Consider the following 12,971-nt stretch of genomic DNA (forward strand, 5'->3'; position numbering starts at 1 on the left):
CCTCTCTCTCTCTCTCTCTCTCTCTGTCTCTCTCTCTCTCTCTCTCTCTCTCTCTCTCTCTCTCTCTCTCTCTCTCTCTCTCTTCTCTCTCTCTCTCTCTCCCTCTCTTTCGTTCTCTCGGACTCTCCCTCCTAATCGTCACATCTCTCGCGCATTCTCTCGCCGTCTCTCCTCTCTCACTGTCTTTCTCTTACATCTTCTCTCCCAATGAATCTTCACATCTCTCTCTCTCTCTCTCTCTCTCTCTCTCTCTCTCTCTCTCTCTCTCTCTCTTACTCTGTTTCCCTCCCTCTCTCCACACCTGCCTTTCACAGGCTTGATTTCCCCCCTCCCAGGGCGCAGCAGCCAAATTGCCATGTAAATGACGGCCGAGTGAAGCATGCACAGGTATTTTGCTTGGTAATCAACCACAGGTGTCGAATTCACCATCAGAACAGAGGAGTCAGTCAGTCACGTTGTGGCTAGATGGTGATTTCCAAGCAGGAGCGGGATTACAACGTTGGATGGTGTTTGGCAATACTTTAAGGGAGCTATTTTTCTCTGCTGAAGGTCTTTCTGGAGATCTTTCTTAAAGTTGGGATCCGAAAGTTCTCGCGGAATTCTTTGTCCTTGGATTTTCTGTTGATGCAGTTTTGAGTTTCTCTGTTCTTTGTCTGTTCAGCCATGGTGGCTATTGCTGCTCATGCTAACTACCCAGTTCTTCTTCTTCTTAGTCTAAACAAACTGCTGTTGCTTTATATGAAATTGTTGTGGATTATTACGTTAATCTTTTGGAGATGACAAACTCTCCACCATTGCGTGAAATGGTGTGAAATGAAACTTTACTTTCAGTACAATCCACACTTTATCCGTACTTTATTTCTATTAGGGATCATTGCAGACTACAGATATGCCCGACCCATCCAGGTACTTGTGGGGTACAACTAAACTGGCTGCTGTTGCTACCGGTCTCTCTATACGCCCGACAGCATTGCGCAATTATAAATTTTTACTGCTGTACATCTGTTGACAGCAGAGAGCCAAAAGCACGGCATTTGGCTTGGCAGCAATCTAAAAATAAATGTTTTGGACGGAAATCTGCTAAGAGGGAGCAATTGTGTACCCCACTGGCGTGTTTTTCCTGCTTAAACCCCACCTTCCCGTGTGTATACCTATCGGGGCTTTGCTAAATTCAAAGGCAGAGCTCTTCTCCCGATGTAGCTCTGGGTTTTCCTAATGTACCTCTCTGGAGGCAGGCTGTTCGGGAGCCTACAGCCGTAATGACTCAGCACAAAGCAGCCGCCCCAAAGCTCCCAGTCCTGACAAACGATGCCTTTTTCCATTTTGTTTGTTTTCAAAGTATCCCGGTAGGCCTACCTCTCTCGGGGCAGGCTGATGCGGGGCAGTTTGGGGCAGCGTTTGCTCAGGGTGAACAGCTTCCTGACAATCTTCTGGGCTTTCCCCTGGACCAGGGCGGTGCTGGACTCCAGCTGGGCGTAGCGCTTCTGGAGGGGCGGGTCGGCCGACCAGAACTTGGAGATCGTGGACACATTCAGGAACCGGTCGGTGGGCAAGCGCTTCAGGAAGGCTTTGAATTCATCTGGAGGGGAGATCGACAGAGAGAGAGAGAAAGAAAAGAGCAAATTAGAAGCAAAATTAGTCTTTCTCATGTAATTATATGTTAACAATACGTTTTTTTTAAGCACTGAAAACCTATTCGCCACACTGTCTAATACCCCTTGTGGCATGCGTAGATAATGACTGACTGAGGAGGTGGTTTCAAGTGTCATTTGAATACAAAAAAAAGCTGTTATATTCTAATGAATTGCCATTACAAAGTAAACACCTGCGCCTCAATGTGCCGTTATGCTCATTCACCCCACCATTAAAAGCTCACGGTATTCACAATTACGCCATTTGCGATATTGCCATTTAGAAACACGCTAGTTATCTGGAGAGTGATAGCATGCGTCACGTTCGGGTGGGCATTTTCATTTATCTCATGGCTCGACTGCAACTCCAAACAAGGTAGGTCAAAATCGGTAATCACAAGCCGATTAGACCAACAAAAGCATGCGCTAAAATGGCAAGAGGGCATTTTCTCTCCTCTCTCTTTTGTGCGCCCCCTCAAATGCACAAAAAATAGTGATAGGCCTATTCCATGTCAAATGCGCAAAAAGGCAATATCAATTATCGTAACCTATTATGGTTTTGTTGCTAATGCACATAAATAAAAGGATTTCAACTGCTACAGGGCTATAACATTTCACCAGCCTCTGTCAAAATGTCAATCCAAAGCATATTTTATTGATTCTTATCTCATTTGAGAGTGATCCTGGGAATGAGATAAATTTGATAGATATTCTATAAGAAAAACAATCTTTCAAATCAAATTTTGAGCTAATGGCCTTTTGAAAATTGATCTCATATACTGTATCATTTCCTAGAACTAGCCATAATCCTGGGACAACTGTATTTGAGTCAAGGATTGTGGAAAGTGGAAACCAGAGGTTGTCTACATGGGTAGTTCTCAGAAAAATGAATAATAGTCTGCTGTCATAGATCAGTATTACCAAATTAAAGACCCCATGAAGTGGCATAGAGAGCATGATTTGCCTCTGATCTAGCATCATTGCGGGTTTTGGGGGGGAATAATTCCAACGGTTATAAAAAATATCATTGGATGAAATTTTTGTATATGCCCCCCGAGTGCAGGATGAATCATCAACAGAAATGTGCTGTTTACCGGAAAGAGACAATCTCTTAATTTTGATTCAAAATTTCTTGAAATCAACTTTATTTTGCCTGTATTGGTGTATAGGTATACACTAAGTCCAGCAACAATGGCAAAAAGGTACAAGAAAGAAGAAGTTATTTTTCATTCCATGGGGTCAAGTTAGCACAATGTGAGCGTATGTTTGAATGTGAGAATGTGTTTCTCGCCTCTGTCCAACCAAAAGCTCGAATATTTTCAACCTGGGACCCAAATGAGATATTGGACCCATGGCTCCTGAGCCATAGTTTGAGCAACCACAGCCTGTGTAGTACTGGCATAGCCAAATCTTGAAATGGTTTTCCCAGATGGGGAACCTTGGCCAGAATAGATAACTACTTTGTTGTCCCAGCCAAATGGACATCTATTTCACTGTCCTGGCCAAAATGGACAGATCATTTCAAATGGTGCTATCCAGTCAAACGGTCATCATTTTGAGGGGGGTCTTTGACAGAGAAAGACTAAATTACACTGAGAATAATGTCTGCACAGAAGACACGGCTCCTACCCTTTGCTGGGTTTGCCAAAAGCATTTTTCGCATTAAGATCATTTTCGTTCCATTACGAACCGATGGGCAAAAGATTATGCCAGTACTAAGCCTTTGGGAAACTTGACCCTGTTATTTCTTTTTTTCTCCCACAGCCAACTAAGTGAGACCTTCTAGGATTGTTCTGGGTCTGCTGGAGAATCATATTCCCATGTGTTGTTGTTGGCAGGGAGACAGCGAGGGAACTCGCGGCCAAGCCGACCTGAGCTGAGCCGAACTGACGAGACTCAAGCCTATTACAGTGTTCAGTGATCCCCGCTGACACCGCGGTCTCTTCTCCCTATCCTCCCCTCTCTTCTGTGTAGCTCTGCCTCTTTCTCTCCGTATGATCTTCCTCTTCTGTACAGTCGCTCGCGCTCTCTCTCCGGAGATTTCCGTCTCTGCGTCTCACTGTGTGTCTTTCTCGCTCTCTTTCTTCCTTGCATCTCTTGCTCCTCTCGACTCTCTCATCTCTTTCTGTCTCTACCCCTCTCTCTCTCTCACTGCAGCCCGACTCCCTGCTGACATGAGGCTAAATTAGTAGGGTAACATTAACTTTGGCGTTTCACTGTTTGCTTGCTACATTCCTCGGCTGGTCTGCTTTCACTGCCTGTTTCACTATTTCACCCCTACTAATCTTCCCTAAGCTGTAATAGCTGCAATGAGCCGGCTAGGTATAAATTGATCGTTGGGAAGAGATGGAAGGCAGACATCGAACCATTTATGCGGGATACAAATGCTGCCTTTTTGGAGGTCAAACTTTCCGCTGCATGCACGGCATGAGGCAGTGAAGTTGCTAGACTTTAGCTCCACCGCTGCAGGGAAGCGTCTCTTTTCAGCTATTAGGAAGCACATGGATATAAATAGGTTCTACTTTTCTTTACATTTAAGAAAGAATATGCTGAAAATGCAGGAAATGAAAAATGGAGCGCTTTTATATTGGCTACACCTGTGGCTTCATTATTTGGAGGAATTGCAGTACAGTCACAGATTGCAAATTAGTCTTATTAGATAAAGGATTGCTTTTCTGATGTCAAAGTGCTGGTAAGCAAGGGAATTGTGCCCCAATATACAGTGTATATGTGTACATATTGTCATAGCATATGAGTTAATATTTGCTAAATGCTGTGAACCACAGTATAAAACCCCACCTGAAATGATTAGATACAATAGGCATGTGGAAGAAAGCAGAAGAAGAGACCTCAAAGTGAAATGCTGTGGCTAATGTTGGATGATACACAAGTTATTTTCAGCTTTTCCAATTCCTGGGTAAATTAAGACGGTTATTTGATGGCGTGATTTAACAAATTAGTCGCAGCAATTACATTTAAATGACTTATGAATGTGATTATGAATTGAACATCATTAGCCGGTAATACAGGCTATATTACCTAGCTGAAACTGAAGGAAAGTAAATATGCAAGTGATGTCCTGTAATTAGACATATAGATGCTGTAGCTTTTGTTGCTAGGAGACTGATGATGGTGCCGTGTCTGATCAGTGCTGTGTGTGAACTGAGGATTTTTATTTTTTTTCTGTGATGTTAAAACTTCTAGTTGTGCCTTCTGGATGTGTGACCTAATTCAAACCAACCTCAATATGCATTTCAACCACTTTCTAAGCGTCCACCCTAGACTATGGCATAAGGAATAGCTACTTAAATTCCTGTGTAATGGTGTTTTTTTTTACACAATCATAACATCAACTATGAAAAAACCTGTAAATGAATAAATTGTCCACATAAGTAAAGGATAATAGTTTGTCTAGTAAGATACAGAGGAGAGAGCACAGTTGAAAAGAGCAGCTGTTATTGAGTGAGCAACATTGTTGGCTTGATTTCATGGCTAAGTGACAGCAATTAAATATTAAACGATTTATGGACATAATCAAAAAACATAATATGATTGTGATATTATCAAGATGCAACTGGATAATTACGGCACTCGACTAATTATCACAGTAGCGCTAACACAGTTCAGGGACACACATGAAAAATGTATTTTTACCCCAGGATCCAGGCTCATGAAAACATATTTATACTGTTGTCATGTACAGTAGGATCCCACCAGAAAAGAAAAAAAACGCACCCAAGCCATAGTTTGAAAGAGGTGGCATTTAGTCACACCCGAAGAACTTCAGTGAGGAAGGACACTGACTCATCCTCTCATGGTAAAACACTCTTTATTTTAGCAAAATTGCAAATAACAAAAGTTGAGACAGCTGGTTCGGTTGCCAGCCAAGCCACAAACTCAGTCTGGTATCCAGTGTAAATGAAGCGGATCCATATTTTGTTTCATCCTGATATTGCAGACGCGAGCTGTGTTTGTCTGGTGTCTGTTCTGGCAGAGCTGTTGATTTCCACAGTTACAGGCTTTGCAGTTGCATCATGAATCTCCTAGCAACCAAATCCATCAGACCCATAAGATAATTGGCTGAGCACAAAATGTCTAAATATATAATAATAACCAGGCAAAGAAAAGAGGGATACTTGAAAAATACTTTTATAGTGTGGGTGCAGGCCAATTCATTAACGTTCTAAGTAAAACCGAATATTCTGATAAGTGACACAGTAAACTGTCTTGTCTTTAGCCCTAGTCTCTACTCCAAAACACTCTGAGTTGTAGCTTGAGCTCAACAGCTCAGTTAACCTGAGCAAACAGTTGGTTTTTGGGTTTGCCAGCTAGCTAACTAGCTAACAGACAAATTAAAGGTCCCATATCGTGTAAAACAGGATTCCCCTTGCCTCTTTGATTGTAAAGGAGTTGGAACATGGTGAAAGTATCAAAACGCACGGTCGCCAACTAACTCCACACAATCCATATTCGAAAAGCCTCTAAACGAGCCGTTTGGACTTCTGTAACTTTGTGGCGTCACAAAGGTTCGCTCATTATCATTTTTGTAAGAAATTATAAACAAAGTGTTTTTTTCAAAGCGGTTGAGCGGTTGTCATTGTTTATTAGCGGAAAGTTTTCCCTACCTGTAGCTGCCGGGCCACGGTGTCTCAGAGGGGTCGTTAATATTAATGAGCCTTAAAGGCACAGCGACAGAAACAGCCTGTTCTTGGTAAGGCTCAGAGAAATGCTAGAAAATGAACGTATAAAAATGGATTGAGAGTGTTTTTGGTACATGACACCACACACACAGCTTTGAGTGGACCTCAAGATAGAAAATAAAACACTGAAAAGTGGAGAATATGGGACCTCTAAGCAAAATCAACTGATGCTAATGTTAACCTGCAACTACTAGCCACTACTAATGCTAACTACTAGATGCGTTAGCTAGTGTTCATATCAAATGCTTTCAGAAAACAAGACGGTTGGCTGACCATATAGTTAGCTAGCTACCAAGCTGAAATTATTAATACAAACAAGATGTAATAGTGGCAAAATTATCAGTTCCCAGTCAAAAACGGCACAGAAATGAACCATGGCTAAAAGCTGAGGACCTCCAATATGGCCGCCCGAGGGTGCGTTACATCAGCTGAAAGCCCCGTATTGACATAATGAGCTCATTAGAATATCCTGTGTGAGTTGTTTTTCGGGGTGGATTTTGGTCTTGATAAAAGCCACGTCTTCCTGCTTCGCCACTGGAGAGCTGGGAGCCGGCCTCCGACTGCTGCTGCTAGCCCGTCCGCTCTGCCGTGCGCGGCTCCAGCAGAGATGGCCCACAGCGAGCCTCGGCCTGACCATTAGCCGGCGGAGATCAAATGCCTCCGTACAACAATGCCTCGACACACTCCCTATCCGTTTCCCTCTGCCCTTGCGTCTCTCTCTTCCTCTCCTCCTCTTTGTCTTCCTCCCTCTATCGCTGATTAACTCGCACGTACACATTCCCCCTTTACTCCTCATCCACCAACCCCCCCCCCCATCCTCTCTTCTTCTTTCGCTCTGTCCTCAAACATCTCCCTCTCTTGCTCATTCCAGCTCGCCTTCAACTCTCCCTTAGCATCGCTCCCTCCTCCGCTTTCTCTCTCTCTCTCTCTCCCTTTCTCTTTCTCTCTCTCTTCCCCCCACACGGTCTCAGTGATCATTAGCACTGCCATCACGCTGGAGGAATTTGTCTGTCTGTTTTCCTCCCTTTTTCTGACATTTATGACTCCATGTCCCAAATTTATGGACAATTTGGCTCACTCAAAATCTATCAGATAAAGAGGCCGGGGGGGTTATTTTCCATAATGGCCGACCGCGCGGCCCCAGAATCTCAGTCTCCGGGCTGAGTTAGTGATTCATGACATCATCAGGCGGAGACGACAGCTAAGTGACTGGCTGGCTGAGGCCTGTTCATTTAACTCCCTACAAGGACGTGGGGCACTACAAAAAGTCAGAGCCCAAAAACGCTATGTGCAGCGCGGTGGAGAGTGAACTCAACTAAACTCTGCTCACCCTTTTTTTTGGTTTTTCGAATAGAGTTCACCCACCTTTGTAAGGATAATATAAATCTTTCTAAGGTGTGTCCTTTGTTAAAAACTGCCTGATGTTCATTGATCTGTGACCCCGAAACTGTGACTTATCGCAATTCTCTTGTTTCAATTCCATATTGCTTGCTGTGCTGACAGAAAACATGTACACAAATATGCCGTTTCCCCTCGAATACACTCCAGTCGCTGTCACCGCTCAAATTAGAATTGATATGTTTACAGCTGCCTGTCATGAGTGGCACACGACATGGTGTCAGGAGAAACCCCTTTCTTATGATGCGTGTCACTTCGTTCCCTCCGTCGGCTCCATCCGAGCGCAGATCGTCTCATTAAATCCCGCACGTGTCCTCTCGACAGCCACTCCGATAATCCTCCTTATTATTCTGCCGCCTTTTAATTCGGTTAACAACATGACAGACGGTGCGATCGGGGGCGTTTTTTTTAGGCGGCCGCGCGGTGCCGTTCTCCCCGTTTTTGTTTTTTTTTTCATTCCGCGGGACGCACGCCGGCTGGGAGAGACGGAGCGGAAAACAGAGGGTCCGGAGCTGTCGAGTAAGCTGCTATCTCCATCACCACAAAGTGTCTGTAGCACATTAAAGGCGCCATCCATCACGCATCTCGCACTATAGTTAGCGAGGATGGGTTTTTCACACTTGGCAGTCTCTATAGCTCCTCTGTATTAAAAAACGAGGCTCGAGTTACATTTTGAAATAAGATCGGTTGCTGTTCATTAGATTGATTGATCCTGCCAGAGATCAAGGTCCCGATATTTCATTTTACATCCCTGGAAGACTAAAATTCTCAAAGTAAATGAGAGATTTTTTACTCATGTTTTTACTGCATATACCTCTATAAGAGTTTACACTGCAAAAAAACTCAATGTAACAAGTGATTTAGTGTATTATTGAGTCCTAAACTTTTAATTTTCTTAAAATAAGTGAAGAAATCTACCACTGGGGTTCCATTATTTCACTTGTTTCCAATGCAAATCAACTTGTTTCAAGAATTTTGTAGAATCAAGTGCCATTTTCTTCATAGCAGTGCAGTGATCTGCCTTATTCTGACTTGCTTCATGATATTGACACTCATTTCTAGAAAATTCCTGAAACAAGTGAAGCTGCATTGGAAACAAGTGGAGTTATCTCACCTCATTGGTAGAATTTTTCTCTTGGTTTAAGAAAAATAAGATTTGAAGGCTGAATATGAGACTAAATGACGCAGATTGGCCACTCTGGGGAGCTGTAAAAATCATCACTATCACTTTCATTGTTAAGTGTGAAGAGCGGGGTAAAGGTCTCCCTGCTGGTGGTGACAGCACCTCCCCGGGGCAGCTGATGCTAGAGGTTGACTACTCCTGAACTTCTATGGAGGTGGATGTGCTGAAAAGTGAAAATGTTAACACCAAAGTGAAATGTCACTTTAACAGCCCCGAGATCTGATGGCTTTTTCATTGCATAGCCAGCAATAAAAAAAAAAACCCTCCTATCTGGTACTGTAACACGTTTGTATCTGTGTAAATCCAGTGGTAAAGGGATCAGGTAAAAAACAAAACAAAAAAATGTGGGGGGGGTGTCTTTGTATTCAGTAGTTTGTGATCCATAACTGATACACTCTAATTACATTTGCTTTTTAATAAAGTAAGCTTTTTGTTTTCAGATTAGCCCATAATCCCCTCAAGACTGTCAGTTTTTCCCAACCACATCTTCCATAATTAGTTGGAAATCCTTCAAGAGACCAGGAGAGCTCCCTGTACTTGAGATGACTGTACATTCTTAAGCAATCATACACACACACACCATACACTGAACTGTATATGGATAGGTTCCAGGGGTCTTATCAAAACATGTTACGGTTATGTATAATCATACGGAAGCGTAATGCATTCACTTGAGAAAAAAAAAAATTGCCCGGTTTTTCTGAATTAAAGAGATAATTATCTCAGAATTCTGAGAAAAGTTTTCATGGAAAAAAAAAATTCTGCTCTGTTTTTCTGAATTAACGAGATACCTCAAAATCCTGCGAGAAGCTCTTCCCTGCATGGAGTAGCCATACGGTTGCTGCTGCTAATCAGCCTAACCCTCCAACAGTGCTATATGATTTCAAGTACGGGATCAATACACATTTGCTTCCATGAAATCGAGCTCTCAAGTAGGAATGAGAGCTTCTCTTGGGATTGCACTTCCGTAGTATTGACCTCGTAAGGAAAACTTTTCTCAGAATTCTGAGATGATTATCTCACTAATTCAGAAAAACAGGGCAATTTTTTTTCTCAAGTGAATGCATTACGCTTCCGTATAATCATATCTATAATGAAAATTATATGGTTATCTGTGAGACGCATACAAGTTGAGAAAAAGGACTTTGACGTATGATTAATTTAACCCAATATTGCCCTGATCATATGAAAGATACAGTAGATTATACAATACAGCAAGTGATTTGAATGAATGTGAGTCTTCTGGTCCTCACTGGCCCTGAATAGGGATTGTTTACCTGACCCTGGTATGGAAAAATACCTTACTTCCATGCAGCCAACAACTCAGCATTAATAATAAAAAAGTTGTTGTTATAATTGGAGCGCCTTCTGTAGGAATCAAACACAACTCACAACTCCTGTTGATCGGTATAGGGTGGAAATAACAAATTACAATTACTCTTGTTTGTGTACTTGTACTTTTTAAGCATTTTTTGAAGTTAGCGATTTTACTTTTACCATACTTTGTTACATTTTAAATCACATCTATTACAGCGTTCACATGTAGCCTCTCCATAAAAATTATGGAACATTAAATGCTCAAATTAATCCATGAATAGTAGCTTACTTAACATTAGTTAAATAGCCATCAATCCAGTATTTGACTATTGGCTTGTCTAGCTAGTAGCCTACAGTGGCCTTGCTAGCGACGTCAATGAAGTAACACTGTTGAATAATGGGGATGAGCACTTTTTTCTGAATTTCAGAATGGAGTTAGGATACTCAACATAGACTATAAAATGTGCAATATCCACTGTTCATTTGTAGCGAGAAAACAGTTATGGAAGTTGATAGGCAGTTGTTGGAGATATTCATGCTCTCTATATATATCCTTAAAAGGATGTGCTGATTCATACATTGCTTTATTTTGTAAAGGTTTTTTCAATGAACAGAACCTAGCTTGACCTCTGTCCCCCATCCTTTTTGCATTGCATTTACTCTGAGCACATTTTCAATTAGCTACTTTTCACCTACGACTTTTATCAGTTGATTCACTTCTTGAGTATAGCCTCATTTCAGCAGAACAGTACCGCTACTCTTACTTAGCTTAGGATATTCTGGTACTATTTCCATGGTCAGTCCCCCTGATGAGCGGATAGGAGACCGAGCACCAGCAGTTCACATTCAAATTCTTCACCAGTTCATCACTGAGAATTGCAAAGCTCTGGCTTCCAGTGGAATACAAATGGGGCCCGATGATAGATAAATTCCCCCATGTTAGGCCTTGCTGCCAGGGAGGTCTGCTTTACCAGGCTGAGGAATTGTAACTCCGTGTTGTGAAACACGAGCACACACACATACACATGACGGATTTACATTTAACCTCTCACACACGTCTCTCAGACTCACAGCCTAAGTGAGAAATTGGAGTCATTTCTCCATCAGCCGCGGTACAGTTCGGCTTCCCCTCCCCGGGGTTTGGGGAAGCAATGCTATCAGGCTCGTGTGCTTATTGGACTCTTGCGGCTGATCGTAACGTGAGGGAAAAAAAAAAAAAAAAAAAAAAAAAATGCTTCAACGACATACCTTCCGCCTCTACCGTCTCGTAAAGAGGATCAATCTCAACTAGAAGCGCCGTTTTCCTCCTCATCCGAGTTTGGCGGGGAGGCATAAACGCAGACACCTCCTCCGCCTCTTGATCTATGCGGCCGAGAGGTCGAGGAAGATAAAGCGAGTTAAAAGAACGGGAGGTGTGAAGCCCGGAGAGAGAGAGAGAGAGAGAGAGAGAAAGAGAGAGCGATGACACCAGCCAGCGCGGCACGTATAACACGGCTGATTATGGACGCACTTTGCGGAGGGATGACTGATTTGCAAACATACTCGCATAAGCACCGCCGTATCTTCTGTACACACCGTCGTGCAAACACACCATTCAATAAGTCACACACACACACACACACACATACATAGAGCGCATACATAATTATTCTGCTCCTTCTGAAATGTCACCAGGTTTGTATTGCCGACGCATTGAACAGCGTCCCACGTAGAGGAGAATAGAACAAATACAACACGACAGCTCATATATACATCAAATATGTACACTGACTCTGAGGCTTATTCCACAGGCTCAACTTGATCATGCAAATGCATCTAGTGTGCCCTATATAATTATTGTCAGTGTCAGTGATTGGTGTGTGTGTGTGTGTGTGTATTTACGTGTGTGTTGCGTAGGAACACACTCGCAGGTGTGTGGTTAATGTGCCACAGATCTGCAATGCACTGTTTCCTTTGATTTGCACAATGATTTCATGGATGATTCATACCTAATGCTGGTTGCCAATCAGCAGATTAGCATAATGCGGAGATGCATTCAGGTGTATTACTGTGATATGGTTAGACTTGTGCGGATATGTGTGGATTCAGACCAGAATATGTTTGTTTTTTACATCAAAACAGGTCTGCATACTGACTGGGGGTTGTGGACATTCTGGTATACCAAAAAGAAAACCAACTTTCACTCTCTTTGTTTGCCTATTTTACAGGTGCATCGTTGAAAAGTGTATTTCATATACCACGGAAGACCCAAACCGGGTTGTGTGCTTGTTTCCCGCGTCAAAAATAAAAAAAAGTCTCTTTTAAAGCGCCGGGGCTCCAGGGAGAGACTCCCGTTTTATTAAATTTCGGACTCCCCGCGTGGGAAAAAAAAAAAAAAGTTCGACAATCGCTTAGTTCCCGTCTGCTCGAGTGGAAACAACACACTTCCTCCTCAGCGCCGTGTTCGCTGTATCATTTTATTATCCGCCGGGTCAAATTCTGCTCGCCGTACCTCGGAAACAAACACCTTAGGAGGCCGCTGTGCCTTTAGCATAGCTATTTGAAGATGAACTACCTCTCCCGCTCCCGCCGAGAGATCAGAAACGGATAATGGATTTAGGCGAACGCGTGTGTGTGTGTGTGTGTGAGAGAGAGAGAGAGAGAGAGAGGAGAGGGGGGTTCAATCTCTCTCTTGTATCCAGCCTGCTATTTTCAAGCTACTTACACCTGAGGGGAGCAGCTCTCACCCATTTTTCCTCTCTT

At 42.9% G+C, this 12,971-nt stretch overlaps 1 protein-coding gene across 1 annotated transcript in view; it reads right to left on the bottom strand.

Annotated features, from left to right (window-relative positions):
* Window positions 1–1,352: 1,352 nt before the first annotated feature.
* LOC139656705 (BMP/retinoic acid-inducible neural-specific protein 3-like) overlaps window positions 1,353–12,971 on the bottom strand; it is an 89,356-nt gene continuing 77,737 nt past the window's right edge. The window contains exon 6 of the mRNA XM_071534322.1: window positions 1,353–1,579. Within this exon, the coding sequence (XP_071390423.1) occupies window positions 1,353–1,579 (227 nt within the window). The remainder of the gene's footprint in view (window positions 1,580–12,971) is intronic.

The sequence above is a fragment of the Centroberyx affinis genome, unplaced genomic scaffold (assembly GCF_046629955.1).
Source record: "Centroberyx affinis isolate AG114_WGS23_722 - 3 ecotype Tasmania unplaced genomic scaffold, CSIRO-AGI_Caff_v1 ptg002518l_1, whole genome shotgun sequence".
NCBI classification, from domain to species: domain Eukaryota; kingdom Metazoa; phylum Chordata; class Actinopteri; order Beryciformes; family Berycidae; genus Centroberyx; species Centroberyx affinis.